Source organism: Solea senegalensis, linkage group LG6, assembly GCF_019176455.1.
Source record: "Solea senegalensis isolate Sse05_10M linkage group LG6, IFAPA_SoseM_1, whole genome shotgun sequence".
NCBI lineage: Eukaryota > Metazoa > Chordata > Actinopteri > Pleuronectiformes > Soleidae > Solea > Solea senegalensis.
The window spans coordinates 4,053,096-4,080,886 of record NC_058026.1 but is presented as its reverse complement, the minus strand read 5'-3'; the positions used below and the strand labels follow the sequence as shown (position 1 = coordinate 4,080,886).

The 27,791-nt window shown below is 40.8% G+C and overlaps 2 protein-coding genes across 2 annotated transcripts; one reads left to right on the top strand and one right to left on the bottom strand.

The window, feature by feature from the left end:
• The first annotated feature begins 535 nt into the window (after positions 1-535).
• Positions 536-27,531, top strand: slc5a10 (solute carrier family 5 member 10). Its single transcript, XM_044028485.1, has 15 exons — positions 536-1,051; positions 1,639-1,710; positions 2,011-2,115; positions 2,466-2,525; positions 4,120-4,224; positions 4,361-4,466; positions 5,345-5,425; positions 5,523-5,728; positions 9,217-9,352; positions 18,438-18,545; positions 18,648-18,798; positions 19,462-19,630; positions 22,650-22,865; positions 26,024-26,117; positions 26,242-27,531. The coding sequence occupies exons 1-15, from the start codon at positions 944-946 to the stop codon at positions 26,433-26,435; spliced, it is 1,911 nt and encodes a 636-aa protein (XP_043884420.1). The 5' UTR covers positions 536-943; the 3' UTR covers positions 26,436-27,531.
• On the bottom strand, positions 7,631-17,173 carry LOC122771127 (protein FAM83G). The gene is made up of 5 exons (XM_044028484.1): positions 16,311-17,173; positions 13,581-13,748; positions 12,662-12,786; positions 10,601-11,948; positions 7,631-8,676 (listed from the first exon to the last, which is right to left on the bottom strand). Exons 1-5 carry the CDS (start codon positions 16,809-16,811, stop codon positions 8,338-8,340), a joined length of 2,481 nt encoding a protein of 826 aa, XP_043884419.1. The 5' UTR covers positions 16,812-17,173; the 3' UTR covers positions 7,631-8,337.
• Positions 27,532-27,791: the final 260 nt, after the last annotated feature.

The window sequence follows — 27,791 nt, the reverse complement described above, 5'->3', positions numbered from 1 at the left end:
CAAGTCACTAGTCACATGTTTGTGTGTGTGTGGCGTTTAAAACAAAGCCACTGCAGTTTCACGCAGCCGTGCCGTGCCGAGGCGAGCCGGGACCATGCTGGAAAATACCATAACACTGCTATCAAACCTACTGTAGGAATTGATGTAGGAATCTTTGAGTGACATTGAAAAGTCTTTCTTTAGTTATTTCTTTGCCTATTTCTGGTGGAACCACAGGCTGGGCCACTGGGAAGTTGCTTATGGGCCGCATGTGGCCCACGAGCCGCCATTTGAATAGACTGGTGTTCAACCTTCTTAGCACTTACCAGCTGATGCTTTTTGACACTAATGATTATAAAGCTTCCGTCACTAATGATTGACCGCGTGTGTGTGTGTGTGTGTGTGTGTGTGTGTGTGTGTGTGTGTGTGTGTGTGTGTGTGTGTGTGTGTGTGTGTGTGTGGACTCTGGTCCACTCGAGCATCTGCTCTTCTCCCCTAACCACACACACACACACGTACACACACACACAAACACACACTCCATTATCCCCCGGCACAGAGTGTGTGTGTCAGCGTTGCAGGTGTCACATTAAGGTGATGTGTTTAATCATCAGTTCACATACGAGGGGACCTGCCCTCTTCACACTCTCAACATGTGACACAGTGTGTCGGCTTTTTGGTGATGTGGTGATTTGGTGATCATGCGGTCAGTGTGGGATTCATCCCTGAAGAGGACACTTAGCACAGGCTGCCCTGACACTGTGTGTGTGTTCTAAGGACAGAGGCCTTCTCTTTGTCCTGTTTCGTGTGGTGAGCGTGAACCAGCAGTCTGATGAGACTCAGGTGTAAGCGTTACATTCAACAGGTGTGTGTGTGTGTGTGTGTCTGTGTGCAACACAGGAGGCAGCAGTCTGTGCTTTTTTTTCTGTGTGTGTGTGTGTGAGTTTTGTGGCAAACACCGAGGATGTCTAATGACACCGTCAACTTCTACGCCCTGTCACAGTCCTTCAGCTTCTCTGATATTATTGTAATAGCGACGTACTTTCTGCTCAACATCGCTGTCGGCATCTGGGTAAGACGTGTGTGAGTGTGTGTGTGTGCAGAGGTGGAAAGTAAAGAATTATATTTATTAGTGTTACTGTAATTGAGTAGGTTTATTTTGTCAAATCTCATCCATTACTGAGTAAATAAATGTTGGCCTGAATCTTTTTTTTAAAAAAATCACGCACCTGCAACTTTGGCAGTAAATGATGAAGACAATTAGGTAGAAAGTAAAAGCATTCGTGACCTTTGACCCACGTTGACTGAGGCATTATGTGTTTTGTCAGCACTTTAATTTGTAAAGGTTTGCCTTTAATTAAAAACAATCCATGTGAGATTTGTGTCCCCTTGTGCGCGACACAAGAAAGAACCCCGACTTTGTTAAAAAAAGTAACTAAGTAACTTTTACTCTGAGTACATTTTAAACAAGCTACTTTTTTGTTTGTTTTAAATTTAGTAAATGTTTTAGATCTGTACTTTTACTTGTACTTAAGTAACATGTTGGTACTTTTACTTGAGTAGACTATTTCAGTACTCTTTCCACCTCTGTGTGTGTGTGTGTGTGTGCAGTTTATGTTTGTGCGTTTATGTGTCACACTTAACTCTGCTCTCTGTCAGTCATCATGCAGGGTCAGCAGAAATACTCTGAGTGGATATTTCCTGGCTGGACGAGACATGGCCTGGTGGCCGGTAAGTGTGTGCGTGTGTGCGTGTGTGTGTGTGATTTCCTGGTTTCACTAGACCAGGGGCTCTGCAACCTCAAGAATCAGAGCCTCTCCACTGAAATATAATGAATCTGGTGCCACAAAAACTATTTGACCCATGAAATAAGGATGACATCATATAATAAGTTAAAGCCCTGTTTTATATTTAAAATAAAAAATAAAAAAATGTAAATAAAACACAACACAGGGTGGAAAAAGGAGCTAGTTGAAGGCTAGAGTTTTAATATTATGGACTATTGCCACATTTAAACACGTGTGTGTGCAGATCGGAGCGTCTCTGTTTGCCAGCTCAGAGGGTTCAGGTCTGTTCATCGGTCTGGCTGGAACTGGAGCTGCCGGAGGCATCGCTGTCGCCGGCTTTGAATGGAATGTGAGTGAGAACACACGCGCGCGCGCACACACACACACACACACACAAATCCTGTGATGCACCCGTCTACTAATCCATCCTTTGTGATGTTGTTCATACACAAGACAAAATACACCACAGGGAAGACAAATGACAACACCATGCTTTTTCAGTGACTAATTTCCCACTTACATAAAATAAAATAAATGATGATGACAGCACTGCAAGTATGTAGTCAACCTACTTTCCTCTTTCAACATAGATTGAACAGGTACAGAGGAACATCAGCAGGGGGCAGCAAAGATAAATGTTTTTTTTCCACTCATGAGAAAATCTGTCTTATAACTGTCTGTCCTCTGTCCGTCTCTCAGGCCACGTATGTGCTGCTGGCTCTGGCCTGGGTTTTTGTGCCTGTCTACATCTCCTCAGGGGTTAGTGCACACACACACACACACACACACACACACACGTGTACATCACACTTTGTGACATAATGCAAGCCTAAACCTCAACCATCTCAGCTAAAGCCTATTCCTCCACTTGATTCTAACCCTGACCCTAAAACAAAGTTAAACAGTTACCCCTTGGAACACAGAGCATTTAGGCTGCTCCCCCCCCCATTACTATGTTAAAACCAGAGGCTTTAAGAATGTGCACTATAGAGCCTTTTTTCAGCACAACGTAGGCAATCTGATGATCACAATTTTTGTTTTGTTTTATATAAACACAACTGAGCAAAAGGTGCTCACATTTTTTAAAAATATGTCCCATTTCAGAGTTCGCTTGTCTTGTCTTTATGAACAAAAATGGAAGAAAATGTGTCTATTTTGTGACTTCTGAACAACTATTGCTATTTCCTCTTTTAAAAAATAAATAAATAAATATGCGATATAAAATGAATCTGTATTTTGACTCCACAACACATAAGAAGACGAAGAAATCGTGTCACGTGAGCATTAAGGGTTAAAAAGCAAAGTTGTGACTGTTTTTGTTTTTAGTTTTTACAGCAGGTTTGCTAGTTGTTGTTTTTTTTTGTCAAAATATCCTCACGGAGATGGATTTGAATAAAAATGTGTCCCCACAGTCTACACACACACACACACACACACACACAGACAGAGGTGATTGTCTGCTTGTTAAGGCTGGTTCAGCAGGTACGCTGAAGGTGCCAAGAGAGACATTCTCTCACCAAATATTCCCCGCCTTGAAAATTCCCCAACTGGGTGTCTCTCTCTCTCTCACACACACACACACACAAAAACACACACTGTTTTCCAGTAATTAGTTTTGTTAGTTACTTGTGTATGACGACACAGGTTTGTACAGCTCTGTGGATGTGGATGTGTTATCCCATAATCCTATAACCTTAACCTAACCACAAATCATACAAATCTTACCCTAACACCCTAAACTTAACCGTTTACCCAGGAATGAAGTTTTGCCTCATTAAGGCCAGGTTTTGGTCTCCATGTGGACTACAGACTAGCTTTATTAGCTCTCTATGTGAAGCATCCAGAGTGCTAAGATCTTCAGGAACAGGTTTACTGTGTGTTTCCCACATGCAGAACCGAACAGAGTGAAGCAGCATTCAGTTATTCTGCTCCTCACCTGTGGAACAAACTCCCTGAACACCTGAAAACATTATTATTTACTGCAGCTTTCACTTAAATTCTTAAACAATCATCCAATTTAATTAATAAAGCACTAATGAGGGCTAAAGGCAAACATAAAGGCCAATAAAAGAAACATTAAAAGCATTTAAAAACAATAATAATAATATATCATGATATAGTAAACATCTTAGGTATCAGTTCGTTCTTGTTTGTTAAATGCACGTTGTATTGACAAATCACACTTTTATCGTTATTTTAATGCTGATTTTATTCTGTGATTTTCTTCATGTGCCATAGTAAAGCACTTTGAGTTGTGTGAATAGTGCTGTACAAGTCTACTTTTACTCTCTGCTGACAGTTCAGTCTGCTCTTACTGTATATATACTGTATGTGTGTAAATGTGTGCGTTCAGATTGTGACGATGCCCGAGTATCTGGGTCGTCGTTTCGGAGGAGAGAGGATCAGAACCTACTTGGCCGTCCTCTCACTGCTGCTGTCCGTCTTCACAAAAATATCAGTATGTCACTCACTCACTCACTCACTCACTCACTCTCTCACAAACACAGCCATTACATTACACTGCGTTGCCTTTTGAAGCCGCCGTGACGCAGGATCTCTGCTGACTGACAGCCGTGTTGTGTTTCCATCACCAGACTGACCTGTTCTCGGGAGCCTTGTTTGTTCAGGTGTGTCTGGGATGGAACCTGTATCTGTCCACTGTCCTCATGCTGGTGGTCACTGCACTCTACACTATTGCAGGTACAACAACAACAACAACACAGGAAATGTTCAGAAAAAAGGTTTTGTGTGCGGACGGCACAGCGTTGTATTTTCAGCTTTTTCCGTCTATCCGTTGCGTTCACGCGAGCACGGTATCTCAGGGGAATTTCCTCTTCAAAATTGGTACAAACATTCACTTGGACGGACAAATTAATTGAGAAGAACATGATTGAGGGTTGAAGGTCAATAATAAACTTCGAAGATGTTCACTTGGACTTTAAAGATTAACAAAATAGAACCCGAGGAGTCAAAAGGACAAAGGTCACAAGGGTGTGTTTCATTTGAAGTCAGTGGCCTTGTGAATGTGCTGTCTTCAGGATTGCCATTCTTCCTCCAAATAATAATAATAATAATAATACTAATGATAATAAACTTTTCTTAATAATCTTACAAAGTGCTTAATATTCAAATCAAATCGATATACAAATACACTACACATGGTGTCCTCGTGTAGGCTGTTATGCAAGTCAATGCAGAATACACTCTTTCACTAATGTTTTTCTCGTGTCTCCAGTACTTGGCTCTGAAACCTTCTGGACAGTTTGTCTCTTGCTCTTTTCTCGTCTTGTGCCTGCGTGTTTGCTCAATCTCAGTCTTGTCTTTATTCCAAAGCCTCGGAGGATCGGGGCTCTTGAAGGATTGAGAAAAAAAATTCTTGTTACGTGTAACAACCTCGGCTTGCTCACGTGAATTCTAGCTTGTGATAGCACTACACTACAAAACATTATCTGTAGTTTTTATAGCTCGTAATGCCCAAAGTTACGCATTGAGAATAAATGTCACATCCGTATAATCTGCCTGTTTTTGTCTGCGTTGTGTGGACTGACACTAAAAAAAACACGCTCCCCTTTTTCCAGGTGGACTTGCCGCTGTCATCTACACCGACACTCTTCAGACATTTATCATGATTATAGGAGCGATAATCCTGACAATCACTGGTGTGTACAGTTCAACAAACACAAGCTGAACACGTGTATTGTCTCACGAGAGGCACTTATTTCATTTAAACTCATGTGCTTTGTGTTTCACCCACAGCCTTTAACAAGATCGGAGGGTATGGTAACCTGGAGCGCGTGTACAGCATGGCAGTGCCCAGTAAGATCATCCCCAACAGTAGCTGCCACCTCCCACGTGAGGATGCCATGCACCTGTTCAGGGACGCCGTCACTGGAGACCTGCCCTGGCCCGGCATGACACTGGGACTCACTATACTGGCGACCTGGTACTGGTGCACCGACCAGGTATATTCTACACTACACTGCTCACATGACAATATGCATGTTCACAGCTGCACTAAGGTGTAGTTGTGGTCTATTCAAATGGCGGCCCATAACCAACTTCATAGTGGCCCAGCCTGTGCTTCCACAGAAACACTTTTTTACTGTCCCTCAAAGATCCCTACATCAATTCCTACATTAGGTCTGATAGGTTTGATAGCAGTGTTAGTTATTTTGTATTCCGTTAAAGGCACTTTGAGATGGTTGTGGGTCGTATATGACATTATCTTCCTATTATTTTAACCCTTTAACACCAAGCGTATCGCAGACGACACGTTTGTGCGTTACTGCAATTCCGCGGCAACTTGTGCTGTCGGAAAAATGCCAACGGTTTCTGAAAGCTGACAAGTTCCACTTCATGTGGTTATTACGGTAATTTCTGTTGTGCTACAGCAGCAAGCTGAAATAATCTGCATCTTTGTCACCAGAGAGGAGAGAGTTGGAAAAAACACCTGTGCATAGTTTCCATTTTTTAGCCTGTTTTTGGAAATTGAGGCAAAAACCAGTGTTTTACACTGTTCAAATTTCACACCCAAAATCTGGTGTTCATGTACAACTGTTTTTTCTAAATAAAACTATTTTGTTTTTCGTGAAAGTTATTCTGGAAAAACGGGCAAAAACACTTACAGGGCATTTTCTGGCCCTTTTTTTTGGTTAAAATAAGCACAAAAAAAAGTCCAGACAGACATTTTGAGGTTTTGGGTTTAAAGGGTTGAAGAAAAACAAAAGCTGTTGCTAATATTATGACCAAACACATGACCAAAATAGTTCTATTACTACTTTTTTTATTATTATTTTTTAAATGCACTTTTTGTTTTAAATGTGTCACCTGCTGCTTCCTGGCTGCAGAACATTATGTTTTTTTGTAATTGAATAGTCCTGGTGTGGTTCCTTCCAGTGTCCTGTTGGACTTGCCCTGGTAGCACTCACTCCACTGAACTGGAAAATGTTCTCTTTTCAAAATACACACAGGGAATGTTGTTGTAACATGTTTCCACAAGTTCATGTCCTAACATTATTATCGGATATCTTCTACGGGTTGTTCAGAACGAAAAGTATCGAGTGCTTCTTGGTTCTTAGTTTTTTGCTCATTTTGACCCAATTTCTGAACTAATGTTTTCCCCCTAATGGATTTACTTGGGTGATGTAACAGTTTCAATGGTAAATGGAAAGTGTCCTCAAGGACAAGTGGAAGCAACCGTGACTATGGCTGAACAAAGCTGAACCAGTGTTTATTCTCATCCTCCACTTCACCGTCATAAAACTCCTGATTGCTTTGATGACAGTCTCTAAGGTCAAGAAAGATAAAAACATTTTAATCGTGGACTTTGGTTTTGATTTAGTCCTGTCCCTTCTACTAACGTGGCTTCATGCAGACAGTAGCTCTCTGCAAAAAGAAGGTCAGACTCTGTCGTTTTCCTTGTGCCAAACCCAAACGACTCCAGACTCCAAAACAAACCTTTTTAAATCATAAAAATCTGCAATTATATTTTTTCCGTCTATGAGGCAAAAGCAGTACCTCACTGGGCGTGTTCATAAAATCCTTTAACTATTCTGTAACTCATTTCCAAAATCAGTTGTCTTGTGTGCAAATACTGTAGGTTTGACTAAAGACTCATTTCCCACTAACATTGGAGGTTAGTGTATGTCCGCATAAATGAACAACATATCTTTGGTGTTTTGTATTTTATCACCACCATATATATCATTATATGATGTATATGAATCAGTATTTACTCCAATAATAAACCATTTTTTTTCAAAATGAGTATAAAGTACCTCAGCTGATATTTAGGGATCGTTATCGCTGCAGGATTCCCAATAAACTTTTGTTTTTACCAGCACAGATTAAGGCAAAAACAGAGCAACAATCTGTCCTTTTTTATTTACAACATTCATGTTTGGCCCCAGGTCAGTGTTAATTAAGCATTGCATTTATCAGCTGCTCTTTACATCTGCACAAGAAAACAGTGACACAAAGCAATCCAAGCACTACTCTAACCCCTTAGTCCATCAGTAACCACAGTGGCATCAGCACAAGAGTCTGACTCCATAACCAGCTGATCATGCATCATGTATATTATGTCTAACATTTTACAGTGTAGAATTCAGAAAAATAAAACCTGAGGTAAATTAGAGTATTTTGCTCAAAGGCTTTTTTTGTCACAAGAGTGAAGCGTCTTATTTTGTGGCAAAATTATTACGGTGACTTTCATTATCTGCAAAATACCCTGCTTTCCAGTGGAAACCTTAGCCAGTACATACAAAGCTGTATCTGTATCTAATATTCATTATGAGTCAGAAACCACTGAACAAGGAAGCATTTCTTTGTAAAGTGATGATACGATATGATACGATAAAAAACCTCTTAAAAACACATCAGCAAATTGACGTGACAATTCCTGTTGACTAAGACATAATTAAATAGCCCTCTTTACGCTGAGCCCCAGGGTTTGCAAAGCGGAAATGACATGAATGCCTGAGATAGAAAAGATTCCACGTAGGGGAGTCACCAGTTTCTTAAAACAGGAAGTCTGCATAAACAAACGCTAATGAACATTTAGTCCACAGTTCTACCTCGCAGCCTTGTTATTCTGAGACACCTTCTTCTGTGCCACACCTCCCCTTGCCCTCAAATGCCTGAAACTGTTCAGTTTTGATAAAGAAACCCCTAGTAGCCCTGTTGGGTTGGTTGGGGGCTGTGTCAAGCCGTGGTCCATCTTCCCGCTGTCCTGGTTGTAGCGTTGTGGCGAGCGGCCAGACCGCGTGTCTGAACGCAGCTGGGCCGAATCAGGCCAGTAACGGTGTCCTACAATCACGGGGCCAACTGCTTGTTTGGGCCGTTGGTAATTTTCCTGTTTGTTCCCTTGCAGTCTTGCATCACGTTGTGGGGATCTCGACATCTTGAACAGCTAGACAAAGACCGAAAAGTACAGGCGGATGAATGTCACATTGTTAAGTCCACAAAATTGTTTATCGATGCTATAAATCCTCTAAAATGACTACCGGCTTCACACGTGGAGTGCCCCAGGGATCTATCCTCGATCCTTTCCTATTCTCTATAAAAAGTCCCCGGGCCAGATAACCTTTTGACATTTTATTCTATAATAATCAGGATTTCAAGCCCTGAAACCTTTCATCCACACAGGGGCCATGCAAGTCAACTCTGCAGATCTGCTTTAGATTTAAAATTTGGTATTTTGACAAGTCAAAACAACAACTGCCATAGGTTCAGACTCTTCAATTAGTCATATTCTGACCTTTTTTTTCCTGATAAAGAAATCACATTTTGCAACAGTTTGACACAACATAAATTAAAATAAATGTTTGTTTTTTTACTAAGTTTATTTACATTTATATGTATTGCACTACACTATACATAATTTTTCTGTTTTACAGTTCTATTTTGATATAAGGTCATTATTTTTTACAATTTCTCTTTCTCTATGTAGGTGATTGTGCAGCGGTCACTGTCTGCTAAGAACATGAGTCATGTGAAAGGAGCATCGATCCTGGCGGCCTGGCTGAAGATGCTGCCCTTCATCTTCATCATCCTCCCTGGTATGATCAGTCGAGCTCTCTACCCAGGTATGTGCGCACACACACACACACACACACACACACACAAACAAACAAACAAACACAAACACTCACTCACTCACTTGAAAGTGAAAACACATTTTAATAAGGAGAAAGGGCATGACATCAAGTTTTTTTAACAGGTAGTAACTTGTTTTAATTCCACTGGTACAACACACCCTTATTAGCCTAATTTGAATCATCTGATCATTTCCTGTACAAGGAGTGTCACTATAGCAGCAAAACAGATTGTTTTGGTTGACCTATTAATCAGTTGTACAATGTTTAAAGCCTGACATGTGATTGACAGGCCGATGAATGGAATACCCATCTGTGTTGGTGTGTGTGGGTTTGTCAAGTGAACCGTTATGGACAGACTAATTATGATTGACAAACAGACAGACATTCTTTGTGTGTGGAGATACATATTGTTCATAAACTGTTGGGACACCAACACCTGCAGTGCATTTATAGTGCATACTTTGTCAAATTGTCAGTCCAAAACCCAAAGATTCCATACACAACACTGTCAAACGAAGTTGGAGCAGGGTTTGATTTAGCATTTACAACGTAAACTAGTGCCGCTTTTCCACGACGTGGTCCCGCCACGCCTCACATCAGCACGGCACGGCTCGACTACACGGTTTGGTTGGTTTTCCATTACAATATAGTACCTCCTCAACGTGGGCGGAGTCATCACAACATGGCTGCATGAAACTGACTACACACAAACTAGTGACTTGTAAAGTAGATGTTTTCAATGTACTGAATCATTAAAATAAGTTAATTTAAAAGATTAGTCCAGTACTTCCTGCATGACCGGCGCACAGATGGCCGGTTTTCAGCAGTGCTGTCGCTAAATACACCAGACTCCTCTGTTAAATCTTGAGATTTCAGACATTTCCGTGCTAAATGTTGGAGATTAACGCATGTTTTCAGGATTTTTTCGCTCATGACTCTTCCTGTGACGACACTCTGATCACGTCACACGTTGGATTGCCTCAGCTTGCTGTACCAGGTACTATTACTAATGGAAAAGCAAAATAACTGTGCCGTGCCGAGGTGAGTCGAGTCGCGCTGGGACCATGCAGTGTACTTTAGAACAATTAATCAGCTCATCATTTCACTTCAGCAGTTGATTTTTCCATTGTTTTAATTTAATATTTTTAGTTTGTCACAATTTAGGCAGAATATCTACATCAAAAGTCCAAGATGACATGACTTCATTCACTCTTGGTCAGCACTTTTTTGTCTCACCTGTCCTATGTGCCTGTGCGGTGACGCGTGAGGTTGTCTGCGAAGCTCCCTTGATTGGCGGAGGAGGGCAAGGCTGTCTTCTGATTGGTTAGGCTCCCGTAAGTCCAGCATGCTCTGGGAGAGGCGGGCCATCATGTTGACCCCGTCCGCATGCCGGTTCCCGCGACCCGAGCCGGTCGTCACTCCGTTTGTCAGCATATCACTTGGATCCTGCTGGGTGTCATAGAACTCCTCCTCTGACACTGTTGAGGTGCTTGAAGGGTCGTCATTGGCCGCTCGGTCACAGATGACCTTGGTGCTGTCCTGGCTTCCCTCGTCGTTGCTGCCAGAGTCTCCGCCGATGTCCCTCGATGTCAGACGCAGCCGACGTAAAGCCAGTTCCTCCTGTTTTCTGTCAATGCCGGAAGACTCGTCTGGACTTTGTGGTTGGTCCATTTTCATCAGAGTCACCTGTGGTTGGCCAGGCTGCTCCAAGGGGGCGGAGTCGATGACCAATTGCAGCGTGCGACGTTTAGGAACGGGAGGTGCAGGCGCTTGTGTCCCTGGTGGTTGTTTTTCCTTTGGTTGTGAATCAGCAGTAGCAGTGGGTAATGATTTGGGTATGTCTTCTATTTTGACATGCGTGTCTTGTGACTGGGGCTGCAGATCCGCCCTACTGGAGTCTGTCTGGTCTATATTTAGAGCTTTGTTTGTTTTCTCTTCAGTTTGTTTGCTGGTTGCACTCACAGGTGTAGAGGGGCCTGGACTTGTATTCCCAGAGGGATTGTCAGTTTCTGCAGTGTTTGAAGCAGGAGCTTGAATCAATGGTGACCTAAAGCGTATGGCCTGGCTTACTTCAAACCTCTCTGACCTCTGCAGGTGAACTTGATTGGCCCGTTTTTCATCCCTGATGTTGATGAAGCCAATCACATCACTGGGTGGATCTGGCTCCGGCCATGTGGGCAAGTATGGGATCAGATTAGCTTTCTCCAAATAGGCTAATCCTGGGTGTAGGGCTGGTTCTTCCATAACATGTTTAAGACGCCCTTTCGTTGTTTTCAACCCAAGGGGATTTTGAGAGTTTGAGGTCTTGGAGTTCTGGTCCGACAGAGCCGGATTGGAGGCTCCTGCGGTAACCAGGGCGTATTTAGGATTGATGAGTTTCCTGGCAATAGCAGCTGACACAGGAGCAGGAGCCGCCTGGGGCACCGGGTCAGGGATCGGTTCGTCGACCATGGGAACTTTGTTGAGAGACACACCTCTGGACGTGAGGTAAAGGTCACGAAACTGCAGGTCAAACGTCTCCACTGCCTGTCCCGTGATCACAGTGATGAGATTGCGGTCCAAACGAGAGGAGGACCAGGTGAAGCTGGAATAAGAACAGACAAAAAGCCGTGAGATTGCAGCCGTTCGGCAACAATTCCCCCTTCAATGTTCCATGTTTAATGCGTGATCAGACTTCAAACAACTTCTTTCAGATAAGCGTGTGTCACTATTCCGGTTTGTCTCATCGGAATGATTTCTTCCATGTCGCCACTTGTTCTGAGACAACTGAAAATGTATCATAATCATTACACCAGACTTTTGTACCCTGAAGTCACGGGGCTACGACAGGGTGTCGATGAGAGATGCGCAGGTAGAGACGGTGTGAGTGTCACAACTGTAACAGTGATTAGAAACGTCAAAATCTGATGCATTCACTAAGGGTACAGTTCTGAAATCTCCAGATTTATTAAAAATCTCAAATTACTCTCATCTGGTGTGAACAGGTAGCACTTTCAGCCTGTTCAGATCAATGTGTCTGGACCAGTTGTGGACAGAGCAACATAAAATGAATGCACTAGCAGTTGTGTAATAACAGCTCCGTTATGATAGATATCAGATATTAAGATATGAGACTTTTTTTTCTGCTGTATTCTCCATCATGTTCACTTTGCAGGACATGTTGTGTATAGTTATATATAGTGTATAATTGATGGTAGAAAATGGTGGTTATTGGCAAAAGAATTAGATCTGTTAACCAATGAAAAAGTGCTGATTATTGCACATTAAAATGCCGACATAAAGATGCTCACTGCTCACCTGTATGAACCTGAGATGGCTCTGTCTCCATCTACCAGGAGGAACTTCTGACTCAGCACCCCACGCACCTTCTGTGCAGACCGAGTGAAGAACTCCACGCCTCCGCAGCAGCGCACACGCAGATTCTACACACACACACATATACATTCATGCGGAGTTAATGTTGTGCAAACAAAGCCTCTCTGGGATTCAGTACATAGGGGAAGAGCTACTGTTGTGAACAAAAGAGAGAAATAAAGGCAAGAGAATGTGGAAACCGAAAAGAATGAGTTTTCTTGTTGCTCAAGAGCAAGCTCCTCTTTATTAACGCCACCATAGCTTAAAAGTTGACTGACTCTACAGGTTAGAGCATGGTCTGTATTTATGTATGAGCATGCTTATATGACACACCCTGTGCCGTGTTTGTCTTCAGCCCTGTGATAAGGGTGTGGCTCCAGGCGGAGAGTTGACTCGTACGTGAATGTTCTGTGTGAAATCTCACGGGAGACACTCACCATTGAAGTCGTAAAAGCTCATAATAGAAGCAGGAGATGAGATGACAGATAAGAGAGAAGCTCAGAGAGAGAAGGGGGGGATCTCTGCCGGTTAGAGCTATGAGGAAGAAAGAGAATGAATGAAAGAGAAATGCATTATTAGACGGAGACAGTGTGAATTGTGTGTTAAGTCGGCTGCAGCACAGACAAGAATGTTTGTGCCTTTACTTAATTTTACTATAACTCCTAGTGCCTCGACCAGTTAGCAACGGCTGCAGGCTAAAACCTGTTACACCTCCATCAACTATATTACCTTCTTTTTTTCTTGACACGTTTATGCTTTTTAAATAACGTTTTTTTTCTGATATCGTATCCTTAAACGAGGGTACCCCAGCTTATGAAAACATCATCTGGGAGTGTGTCTGTGTCTCTGTATGTGTGCGTACCTTTAGATGTCCACGGTGCATATCAGCTCTGCCACACATGGAAAGAAAGCAGGGGACCGCCGCCATGTCAATGATTATGTACACAGGAACTTTGCGTTTGTACGCAGCATCGAGCAGGTCTCGAAAGATATCCACGTCTGTAAACACGTCCATCACCACAGCGATTACCTACACGCACGCACACACAAAAGAAACCACAATGGTGTTACAATGTTGCCTGGATTTCGATTTGAGCTGCTGTTATTAACAATAATAAAAACAATAAATCCTCAAAGGACGCCGGGCACTCGGGAGAACCACATTTGAAGTGAAGAACAAATTCTCTTTAATCCTCAAGGAATATTCCAACAGTCCTGAAACTGAATGCCTGATAAAGACACTCCCGCACACAGTTTTTCACAGACCGGTGATAAAGTGCTAAGAGTCTGGACAGAGCGTGTTCAACAAACTCAGCAGAACTTGTGGCTTCACACAATGCTGTCTACTCAGTCTCCACATTATCCAGCTTTACATGTAAATCTGCAGAAATAGACAGAAAACAGCCCAAGCCCTGTCAACATGGCAAAAACAAAACTTTGAAAAGCTATTTAAGAAAAGCTAGAAAGCATGAATCAACTTCATTTAAATCAAAAGTTATTGGACAGGGTTCTGGCCTGCACCATATCCTGTGATGTCAGGTGTTTAATTCACACCAAAGGAACACCGTTATCAAAAATAATCATGCGTCTACATTTAATTTACATAAAGTACAGGTATAGAGGGTTGGCAAAAACACTTAGTAATGTTAACAATGCAACTCAACACAGTTCAAGCGGCAACTAACAATTATGTCCTCATGTCGTCAAATAGGAGCTCTATAATGTCAATAAACAATAGTAGCATGCTGAGGTGCTCTTGCTTTCCATGAAACCCAAATAAACATACACATGTATGTAGTTTTCATTGGAGACTCTAGAACTGAAAAAACATTTTTTATACAACAATGGGGGAAAAAAGCTCAACTCATGATCAAAATAGCAAAATTCCTTCCATTACATGTTTAATGAACTAATCATATCAGCACTTAACTCAATAGCGATAACAAAACATTCATGAGACTTTTCTCTTCACTGTGTCATGCAAATGTGGTGTTGTGTACTGTACTGAACTGCATTTAAAACACTGAGGAATAGAAAATGATTTTGGTTATAGTTGAGGTTTTCACCACTTCTGCTTGTGTCGAGTCAGAGCAGTGGTGTGGTGTTTCCGTACAGGACTGTTATTACATCTAAATGCCGTTTCTGCAAGCCCAATATGAACATATTGCAACAGTAATAAAATAAATTAATCACAAAAGTGTGTTTAAGATATTAAAAGATATAAAGTAGAGGTACTTTTGCAACTTGTAATTAAATAAAGAAAGTTTATTTTAACATATGTGAGGGATACGACGTCAATGTATCAATATTCAGAGAAACATTTTTTACTAAATTATAAACCGTTCAGTTGTTCAGTCGTAGCTCAGCTCTTGGCTTCCCTTCAACAAATCACAAGACAAAAGTGAAGGCTTGTTAGATGATTAATCAGAGATGAGAGAAGAAAACAAAGTGCCACGAACAAAAAACTGTATTTCTTCCTTGCCTTACCCTGGGCTATGACTTGGCAACAAGTCAGTTGCAATGTTTATATCTATATAACTAAAGTTCTACATATATATATATATATATATGTATATGTATATAAATGAATACAATTTTTACGAATTGTGCAAATATACTTGCGTGAAAGGTTTCACTGTATAAGAACACATAACAGGTTTTATCATCTTTCACTTGCCTGTGTTTACACACATTTTCAATCTACGCATATTTAAAAAAACCAAAAAAAAAAAACACCTAAATGGAAAAGTTAATGTCAATAGGTGCAATGGAAACAGATTAAGAGAATAATGGGTGATTCAGCTTCCCGCTTTTCACTGCACCAGAAAAAGGAGGTACAGAAATGTGTGAGCTGATGACAAAAACCACAACCTTCCTCAACGTAGGAAGAAAATATTGCGACAATAATACGACGGGAAGCAGCAACAGACTTTTTGATCTTGTTTGGCACGCTATTTATTCACGTAATCTTCTGAGGTGACTCAGACTTTGTTTAGTTCAGTTAAATAGCTCCCAATATGTTGCTCATCAACAGTGGATGCTAACACAAATACAGGTAGACAAATTAAATGGCACTGGTCAATTATTATTCCATAAACCGGTGTATTACTGCTTATTTATGTACGTTTAGTCTGTGCAAGTACACATTATTTGTTCTCAGAAATTTGATAAATGCTGCTATCGTTAGGATATAGCACATTTTTTTCACACAAATGCTTATTGACAATGTTTAGATTTTAGATTGCCTTCACTTAAACTACTTAAAAGTGATTGAAGACTGGAGAAACAGAGCATGAGGGATATTCAATTAATGCCAATTAAGTTTAGATATATCATATATTAACTGTTATATTTCGATAGACAAAGAAAGAAAATCAAAACACCCCACACACACACACACACACACAAGAAAAGAGGCATTGGATTGGCGTAGTCCATTAAGAAATGTGAATGTATGAATAAAAAAATGCAGCTTTTTCTATGACAGATTTTTTGACACTTTAGTTGGAATCTACGATAAACAATTGTATGTCCTATAAACTTATTTGCAACTTATTTTCAAACACCCTCCACCATCACCCTCTCTCCCCACCTTCTGGGCTCCTGCGATGCTCTTCCGCACCACCTCCTTGATGTGCGTGTGTCCATCCGTCGGAGGCTGCGTGTACACGGTCACGCGCGTCACCCCGCGGTAGGAGATGGCCTCGGGCCAGCCCAGGTCCAGCTCCACCACTGACGCCTCAGACCGGTCTGGCCAGTACTGTAGGGACACCTCGCCGTCGCCGGCCTCCTCCCCTGAGCCCGGGGTGATGTTCCCCGGGCCTGGCGTGAGTGGCGTGTCCGGTTTTTGATGATGCTCGTGCCCGGGCCGATAGGCCTCTGCCGTGTGCGCGATCCACTCCAGCTCCGGGTCAGAGAGGAACTCCCGCACGTCATTTTCGCGAACATAGTCCGTGAACGCCTCACGGCCCTTGTTGATGAGCTCCTCAATCGCCAGCCGCTGGTTCTCGCTGTAGAAGAATTCCGGCTTGCTCTCGCTCACGCGCCAGTTGACGTGGTGATCGTCCAGACACTGGATCTGAGAGCGCGCCATGGCCCCCGGAGATCTCCTCCGGTAACTACTGGAACCACTCTGACCCCACTGTCCACGCGCGTTTTCCTCGCGATCGAATCTCCAGAGAGTTATTTACGGTCCATGACGTTTGGTCCGGGTGATCAGGACCCGTCCCCGTGATGAGTGTGAGTTACTCCGGGTAGTCCTCCTCCTCGGCACAGACAGACTCCCCCCCCTCCAGCTCTCAGCTTCACACTGTGTCACTCAGGTGTTGTAAGAACAAAGCGCAGCTCCCGCCCACAGTCACGCCTCTCACCTGACAGTCGAGGAGGGAGGTATAACGACCCGATTCAGCCCCTGCTGCCGCCGCCGCTGCTATAGCCCCAGGGCCCGGTACACACACACACACACACACACGGGGAAGGCAGCTGTGTTTCTGTCTGAGTGTGTGCGTGCAAGTGGTTGAGTCAACACAAAAACAGGAACACAGAGCAAACATAAAGAAATAAGTTAACAGTCTTCCTTTTAAAACAAAGTGTTTAAAGAGAGTGACTCAGCAAACGGTTGCGCTGACGTTTCACTTTCCCTCTCTCTTCAGTTGTTCCAAAAAATGGCAGTTTCTCCGAAAGAACGAAAGAAAGGGGGAAAAAATGTCGTAAATCTTGACTAAACGTGGCGCATAAAAGTCTCGACTTTCACTGAGTTGGAGTCGACATTTAAACGTCCTTTTGTCCGCGTGGTGGTGGTAGTGGTGTCAGACAGAGCCAGGAATCCGGCAACGGAAGCTCGGTAACCGGGTGCCAGTCAGGCGGAGTGTCCGGTAGTTGGATGTGGGAATTCAGGGAGGGGTTAAACAACTCCACCCTCCTCCTCCTGCCGCTGCTGCCTGGACACAGCCAGAAAAAAAACCTTGTTTTTCACCCTAAGGCCAAATTCTTACGAAACAGTGATAATAACTAATAGAGTATGAAGGGGTGCATTTTTTATACTCTTTTCTTCTGAGTTGTGCTCATGTCCTATTTAGGTCATCCAAAATGCACTCAACTTTTTGTGATGTGGTGTTTATTATTAATAACTGATTAATAATATGACAATAAGATTTCAGATTCCTGGGTCACTTTGAATACAGTTTGAAAAATAAAATGTTGTGTGTTTTTTTTGTGAGGGGAATCAATTTAATATTATATTATGTTTTAAGTAAAACTGAAGACATTTTCTTTAGTATTAGAGTGTAGCAGTAGCAACACACACACACACACACACTATACATAGAATATAAATAAATAGAATAAATGTATATAAAATGGAATGAAAATAAATTGTAGGTACATAATCTTAGGATGAGGAGTGTAATGAATAGTAAATTGTAAAGTACAATAAAGAAGGCAAATTTATAAATACTATAGATAATAGAATACACAGTACATATATTGTCTTTATAAAAGGTGAACAAGAACCAAGTAAAGACACTTAAAAATTTAAAAGATACGTCAAGTGTATAAGATAAATGTGGTTTATTTGTGTCTTTCTTACACACATTTGATCCCTCAGAGAGGTTTGGTTTGGTCTCTTAGAGCCAACGTGAATTCTGCACGAGTCAAATATTTGGTTTTGTCCTCGTCTCCTGTGTGTAAAAGAGATTTTTTACTGTCCCTCATGTTTCAGACACGGTGGGATGTGTCGATCCCGAGGAATGTGTACGAGTGTGTGGAGCTGAGGTGGGCTGCTCCAACATTGCCTTCCCCAAAATGGTCATTGAGCTCATGCCAAGTGGTGAGAACATCCCATATTTTTCACTTGAAAAAAGCACAATCTTTGGTAAGTTGTGTGTCACACCTGAATGTTTCTGTCCCATCTGTGTGTGTTTGTTTTGAGGTTTGCGAGGGTTGATGATAGCAGTGATGATGGCAGCTCTGATGTCTTCACTGACCTCCATCTTCAACAGCAGCTCCACACTCTTCACCATGGACATCTGGAAGAAACATCGACCTCGGGCCTCAGAGAAAGAGCTGCTACTCGTCGGCAGGTACGTTGCTCACAGCGAAAACTAAAATACTAAAACTAAAAACTAAAATACTCACACTAACACACCTAAGCACAAAAATGTGCCAATTGTAACCCATTCAAATCATCATTTTTGATGGCAAAAACTTAAGCAATTTAAAGGTTAAAAACTTTAAAAATAAATTAATGTTTGATATGTATAATGAGGACTGAAAATAAGAAAATAATAATTACATAGCTTCATTTTTTTATGAGCACACTTTGGTGCTCTAGGTGTGTTAATGTGAGTATTTTATGAAATATGACATTGCAAAACAAAAACTAATAATGCATATAAACAAATGTTTCTGCTAATCTTTCACATTATACCAGGCTGCAATAATATATCAAACCAAAAGTAATCCAGTTTGCATGAAGTATATCGAAAATAACTAATTTATCGTGTTTTTTTAGGCCATAAAATGGAGGTGCATCATAACAAAAACTTGTCAATTTAAGGGTTAGAATTTAAAAAATGCATTAAAATTTGTATGTATGGAAAGAACTGATGTTGGTTTAAAACAATAACAAAAAATATGTATAACTTCATTTTTTATGAACACATTTTGGTGCTCAAGGTGTGTTGAACCATTTTCCACTAAAGAAGTTAATAATAAGTGATAAGTGCTGTTTGTGGTGGTTGCAGGATTGTGACAGTGATCCTGGTGGTGGTCAGTGTGGTGTGGATCCCCATCCTTCAGTCGGCAAATAGTGGCCAACTATACGTTTACATCCAGTCAGTGACGAGCTACCTCGCTCCGCCTGTCACCGCTGTATTCACTCTGGCTATCTTCTGGAAGAGGACCAATGAGCAGGTATGTAACACACACATGTACATCCTTAATCTCTGATTAAAGCCGGCGTAGGCAGGATATTTTTGGCATCATGGATCAATAATTCCATTATAATCTATAATCAACATAATATAAATCGAGTGATCTTAGAGAGAAGTAGACTCCTGGACCTCCACCGGCTTTGTTTCCAACATTGAGGAAATCTGGCCCATGACAGGAGACTGACCAATCACAATACAGTTCAGAGAATAAGAGAGTGCTCCAATTGGATATTCCACTAAACTGATCTGTGTAAACAACCCTTCCATGGAAGGCCGCCTGTTTTTGCGTCCAATACCAACTTCCCACGTGGACAGCGTATGCGCGAACTGAACTCCCACGTCCCGCGATTTATTTCAAAGAAAGAAGAAGCAGAACTCCTTGAGTTTCAATAGGGCCCTTGTGCTGGACACCAATAAATTGGATTTCAGAGACAGAGAGCTTGTATCTGTGAAGTACCCGTCCATGCAAATCAGGTGGGAGGGACTTAGGACAATCCCAAAAAGTTTTGTATTCAAAGATCTGGACTCAACAATCAACTGTTTTTCTAGCAATCACATCTACAAATTAATTTAATTTGTATTGAAAAAGAGCAAATCTTCAGATCCATGAAGCTGATTCCGCCAGTTGACTGTTTGACATGTTGACTCAATAAATGACTCCGAAAGAATGAGAAGATTTTGGCAAACTATCATGACATTCAGTTGATTGACAGATCCATTGACAGACCTGTTTACAAAAAACACAGCATATCACTCATCAACACACACACTTTAGTGACTTTTCCCTGTAACAAATTAGTTCAAAGTTTGTTGGATTCTGGAAACGACTCAGAAGAACATTGTGGAGGTTTGACTCTTTGTCTTTTCTCCTACACTCTACTGTGTGTGCAGTTTTATTGGCCGTTCATGGGATCCAGCTAAGTGCTAACAGCCCTTGCTGACTGGTGTGAACCCATATGTATATGTGTTCGTGCACACACGTGTATGTGTGTGTGAGAGAAGTTGGCGTTTTATGAAGTGTATTGTTTTCTATTTCCTCTGTAGGGAAAACCTGCGAACATGTTGCTCTTTCACTTAGAAAAATAGAGTCTATAAAACAGTGTGTAGGTGAATGGAAAGTGTGATTATTAGAATAATCACACTTTCTCTGAGATAACAGTGGAGTGATAAAGAGATAACAATGCTGCGGGAAGAATGTGAGTCAACCCAGAGCATGTAAAGACCAGTCCGCTGGGTAGGCAGGATTTAAACCCTGTTTTATTACAGCAACTCTTGGGTGTGCCTGTTCTCTGCTGCTGGCATGCTGCTCAACTACTGAAGTGAGAGGCTTTTCCTCAAGGTTTTTTCAGAATGGAAGTGTTTTTCCGCTTTCACTGTGAAGCCAGTGTTATTTCTTTACCGTTGCTGCAATGTAGGAGCAAACTGGTGGATAATTTTACCTTTTACATTTACTGTGCACTTTGCAGATTAAAAAAAAAGAATCATTTAAAAGTTAAAGGAAGTCTCTGTTTGTTTGTTTTTTGCTAGAAGCATGGCAAGAGCAAGACTTTCAATATATCAACACTTGAGAAATGGATTGCCATCATATTTGATGGCTCTGATGTTACCAACAGGTTGACATTTTCATTTTTTTTTTTAATGAAATGGTGTAGTGGTTAGCACTCTTTACCCTGGTTCACAACCCAGTCAGAACAAGGGCCTTTCTGCATGGAGTTTGCATGTTCTCCCTGTGTGTGTGGATTTTCTCCAGGTTCTCTGGTTTCACACTTTTCACTGTCCCTCAAAGATTCCTACGTCAATTCCTATAGTCGTCTGGTAGGTTTGATAGCAGTATTAGTTCTTTTGAGGGTTGTATATGACGTGTGTTCATATTATTTAAAAAAAAAAATACTGTTGCTTATATTTATGCATTTTATTTGAGTCAAATATGACAAACACGAAGGTCAGGTATTACATTTGTCATCACCTGCTGCATACTGGCTGTTTAAACAACTAAACAAGGAGCACATTAATGTATAAAGTCATATATGGATGGAAGTTATTGAGATGTCCCAAAAAAAAAATTTTTATTATGAAATTCAACACAGTTTGAATCAATATACTTGATTTAAACACTCAAAAGCAGAAGCTGCAAAATGTCACAGTCATGCAGTCATACGCCGGCATTTTACAAAGCGTTCCACTTTAGACCCATTAAACAAGTAATAAGGACAGGTCACCAGCACTGTCATGCTACAGGTGTGAGCTTTTTGTTTGTACAGATAAACGCGGCGAGCTTAGAGCTTTAAGCATTTGACTGGTGTTGACTCATGAGGTCAAAGGGCAGACTGTTACTGTGCAGGATGTGTCACACGCTGACGATGTGCACAAACAATGTAGACCTTTTTTTTTTTACACGAGAATATTCTGTACTTTGTGAAACCAGGGCAGCAAGTCTAATTCAGCACATTAACAAAACCAGTCATTAGTGTCATCATCATTATCGAGCACACGTCTGTGTTCAGAGATTAACACTTTAACATTTAAATGTACTGGTCTCTGTCACAATTCGACAGTCGCTTGCAGACAAAGACAACAAGGGAACAATTAGATCTGTAAGTGATTTGTTCAGGTCAATTGGCCAAAGAGAGAAAAAATGAGAAGGAAAAGTGAGAAAAAGGGATCTGCCGTAAAGTACAGGTGCAGGCGCTGTGTGTGTGTGTGTGTGTGTGTGACAGGGCGATTGTTTTCATATTGTAAAGTTGAACTGCTCCGGGCACATTCTTCAATAAAAGCTTGAAACAGAAGAAGACAAAGAGTTATTTGTGTCACCGCACGTGTGTGTCAAATATGTTGACACGGTGCAGGCGGCACACAATCGTGGTGGGAAAGTGAGAGTGCTATCAGTCAAAAAACACACACCCAAGCTTGACATGAGTCATCTGGGGGCACGTCTTCAGAGTATGAGACTGAAGATGAGCATTCAGCTGGAAAATAAACGTATCTGTGTGTGTTCTCAGGGTGCATTCTGGGGCCTGATGGTGGGGTTGGTGGTGGGTGTGTGTCGGATGGTGCTGGAGTTCGCCTTCCCTCCTGCCAGATGTGGCGTCGTGGACTCTGCACCCGCAGTACTGCGCAGTGTCCACTACCTTCACTTCGCCATCCTGCTCTGTGGACTCACTGCTATTGTGGTTGTTGTCGTGTCGTTGCTCACGCCGCCGCCGAGCGCCGAACAGGTGTGCACACACACACACACACACACACACACACAGATACAGTAAACAACACACGCTTTTCAACCCAACTTAAAATACAGCAAGAGTGTTGGACAATAAACAAAATAACATGCTGTAAGAGACAGAGAGACTGCATCTGTACTGTGAAGTACCTGTCCATCCACAACAGGTGGGAGGGGCTTAGGCCAGGGAGTGTCCAAGATCTGGGCATGAGACTCAACAATCAACTGTTTTTCTAGCAAATACATCTACAACAGCTTGTATATTGTGTCATGTAAATTGCCGTGGGAATAATACACAACTCCTTATGATATAATGTTTCTAAATTTCACAAATTGAATCCGATTAAAAACAAATTTGGCTACTTTTTGCTCAGGTGTGTTTATATAGTTGGTGAAAATGAAAAGAAAAATGTTGTTGTCACCAGATTGTCTGTAGGTTATGCTGAAAATAGGATGTAAGAAAAAATATCCTACTCAAGTGAAAGTAAAAAAAGTAGCTTGTTTAAAATATACTCAGAGTAAAAGTTAATAAGTTACTTTTTTAACAAGGCCGTGCAAAAAGGACAAGGGGACACAAATCTCAAATGAATTGCTTGTAATTAAAGGCTAACCTTTACAAATTAAAATGCTGACAAAAAAATGTGTAAACATATAATGTATCAGTCAAAATGGGCCAGCAGAAGCAGCCTAAATCCTCTGTGTTCTAAGGGTTAAGTTATTTTATTTGCAGTGTTATCTTCTGAAAATAAAGCGTAGATTAATCTGAGGGACAGAAACAGGCAGTTGAACATTTTTCAAGATCAAATGAAGGTCAACTGTTACAGTCAGTCTAAATCCAGTAGATCAACCACAGTCAATAGTCTTGCAGTGCAGGGAATGACACGTCATATGCTACATACAAGTCACATTATTTTTGACGTGACTCATTAGTCACATCTGACGTTACTATTGTACTGTGTGACCTGTGCATGAACTCGAATTGCAAACATCAGCGCCTCTGATTGTAATCTCCTCAAAAGACTGATCCAAAGTTAGAAAACACACAGATTCGCTAAAAAACCTTTTCCCTAAACAGCTCCCAAAAGTAAAGCCTCAGATGACCTTGATCTCCCCTTGATATGTGAAATACACACACAACAGCGATCTTAAGTATTTAAAACGGTTACTGCAGTTCAAGGGTAAAGACACCGGCCTTTTACCCGGCAACATCGGTATCACTGAAGCCACGCTTTAAATTTAAAGAAACGTCACAGTCAATTTAAGTATTTCCTACAGTGCTGATGTAGGTTTGTATACATGCACCTGGAAGTGAGGAAACACTGTCAGGGAACTCACTCAAGTACTAACACATGATCTAAACAGCAGGGAAAATAAAAGAGAATTATTAACAGATATAAAATGTAGTGAAATACATCAGTAAATCAGTACTGAAAACAAGTGAATAAATTAAATAAATAAATCAGAATCAGAAATACTGTTTATATCCTGACAGAACAAAGGTTTAAATTAGACTAAATAGTATAAAAATACCTATACGAAAAATATAAATATAACAGAAATAAAATAAATATTATAATAATATACAGGAAATAAAATCTGATAAATAAGTGGTTCTAAGACCATAAACAGGAAGCCAGTGTAATGATTCTCTCTCTGGTGTTCAGCTGAATGTTGGAGCTGCTGCAGCTGAGCCATGTTCTCCTTTAGAGAGGCCAGAAAGAAGAACATTACAGTAATTCAGTCATGTAATAAAAACATGAAATAGTGTCTCGGTGTTGGCCAGAGAGAGAGAAACTGTCTCTCTTTTGAAAAAGTGCACTGGCAAACCTTGTGATTTATTACTTGCAGAGTTAAGTGTCAGAGGTAAGAGTCTGTGTGTGAACATGAAGCAAAGTCCTCAAAACTGAACTAAAATTCACTATTAAACTCCCATGAACACCTTCAAAGCTCACGTAATAATTAACATGATATGTATCATAACGAAATGTAATATATAACATGTGTATCAGCCAGTATCCCTCTTTTCCTCTCTTTGTTTGTACTCAGTCAACAGCCTGATGGCTCCAGCTTCATATTTACTGAACATCTATGACTGTGGTATCGACCCTGTCCTCAAACTGAAGACAAATAATCTCCCAGAATGTCAAACTCCTACTTACTCTCAAAACAAACAGGCAGCACAATAATAAAATAGAAAAAAAAAACCAGTTTTCTAATCTTACTGCCCTTGTTTTGAAATGCTAAAGTGTCAGAGAAACATGGCAAAATTGTGTGAAAAGAAACTATTATAAAACAAATGTGAATGAAGTCACACAAGCGAACTTTGAACTGTGACCTGTTTTCCAAATTTCTAAAACGTTTAAAGCTGCAACTAAAGCTTATTTTCACGATTAATCTGTCGATTATTTTCATGATTAATCATGATGATTTCTTTGTTTTATGGAGCAAAGAAATGAAGAAGATTTTCACATTTAAGAAGCTGAAAAGATCAGAAATTTTGTTTTAATTGTGAAGAAAGCTTCCGATTAATCGATTATCAAAATAGTTGACGATTATTAATTAGAAATCAATTAATAATCGAGTAATTGTTACAGCACTAAAAAGTTTGAGTATGTTATTTCAGATTGAAAAAGAATATAAGACACTCTATACTGCACATATATTCTTATACCCTCTGTGCATATGTTTTAACATAGTAATGGGACAAAAACAGCCTAAATTCTCTGTGCTCTAACGGTTAAATTATTCAATTTAACTCTATTAAGTGCACACACTATTTACTCCATAAAGTGGAGTTTGGCTGCTGTTTTTACTCTGGGGTTTTTGGGACAATGATCTTCTGTGTAGCTTTTGTTTTCCCTCTCTCAGTTGGAACAACCCTTGGACCGCATACAGAAGCTGATTTTTTGTTACTCTCTACATGGGTTGAACACTCAACAGATCCTTGAACTTCTGTGCTCTCAATTTGGATGAAGAGTGCTTTGCCTGGTTCTCTGTGACAGGAAGGGTTTCCATAGAAGCTATGTCATGCATGTGGGAGTATGAAGGAGCAGCACAGGGTGCAGATTCATAGCTGACTGATTCTATTGACCACCATCACAAAAATGTAGTGGTTATGTGGTAAAAATAAATGTTTCCTCCTCTCTACTCTTCTAGCTCTGTAATCTGACATGGTGGACAATAACTGAAGAGCCGCAGAGGGAGATTCCTCTCCAAAAAGTGTCCTCTGTCAGCCACCGTAGCTCCCAGGGTAAAATTCCACCACTTGCAATAAAACCAGACATCATGTGATAGTCAGTCACTGAAGAGTTATAGTCTGAGTAACTTCCTGTATCTGCTGTGTGTGTGTGTGTGTGTGTTTGTGTGTGTTGCAGGCTCTGGGCCAAATCTGCGGATGACATGTGGTCAGAGGGTGGGATTCTGCGTCTCAGCAGTGCAGCGCTCGAACGAGGCCCCGGCCCCCAGAGTTCCCACTCTGAGGGAGAGCGTGTTCTGGTCGAGGTTCTGCTGTGCTAATGCACTCCTGCTGATAGGCATTAACATTTTCCTCTATGCATACTTTGCATAGAGCGTGTGGAGACTCTGCAAAAAAAAATAATCTGCAACTGATTCCTCTCCAGATCCGAGAAAGAACGTGCAGAAACAAACGTGTCTGTGCTTGAGATTTTTAACCTAGAAACGGTGTATATTTCACAACGTCATGTGCCGCAAACGTCCATATTTCCAAGTTAGAAAACACCCAGAGGCCACGTTCGTCCTTTGAGGCTACATAAATGTTTAATTTTCATTATTTTTTCCGGTGATAGCAAATGCTTGTGTCCACATTTGCATCACATTACTCCGTGATTGTAAATAATGGAAAACACATGTCAGACAAAAATGTGAGAGAACTGTCAACATGTTCGTGTTTTTGTTTTAACTATGAGTAGCACACATTAAAATGAAACTTTATGGTTATTATTTTACTACCACCCCACATATCTGATCTTGGTTTATTCATTATACAATTCCAGTATATTTGTTGTAACCTACAAATTGCAATGAGGTTTGTAACAAGCAACATCATGCTTGTGCCGGTTGCATATATTATACTTAAAAGCTTACCCAATACATAATGAGGCATTAAAAAGAGTGGTTAAAGTTGAATGTGGCTCTCATAATTGAATTTGCTTTTGAATTAATGTGCTAAAATGGTAATTACAGTGTTGTTTTGTCGACAGCCTTTTGTCTCAGGAGGTTTTGTGAACCTTTAGTTGTTGTTAGTGTGTTCTAAACCTTTTTAATTAATATATATGAATACAAATAATTGACTGTGGCTGCTCTGAGTGCCCAAACCCACATGACTGCTGCAGATATTACAGTTTTTAATTGCCATGAAAATCTGTTTCCATGCAGTTTTATCTCCAAATGCATCCAAATTGCATTTATAGAATACATGTATGTATTAGAATGCAAATGACATTGTATAAGTAGAAGAATCTCTATTATAACATTGATGTTACTGTGAATTTGAGTAGATTTTTATATCGGTGAAGTGTTAAGAAGTGCACGCTGTGAAACGTGAAGCACTACGTGTCGGTCAAACATAAATATCTTGACTCTGTGTCCATCAAATACAGTTTTTCCTTGTGCCCTCTCTGTAATAAATATAAAGATCTATGCGTCCCAGCTTCATGTGGTCATTGATAAAGACATCCTACAATATCTAAACTTAGATTATAATATAATTATGATTTTAATTTGTGTTCTGTGCAGTTTATTAACATTTACAGCGGAAGTTATGGGCATGGGCAGGATGGTACACAGCTGACAGCTGTTTGTGAACAGAGGAAATGAAGGCCAAGAAATGAAAGTCATCATGAAGTGTCATAGTAAATGGAACACTTGTGAGATTTGTTCAGATGTGTAAATAATATCAGTACAT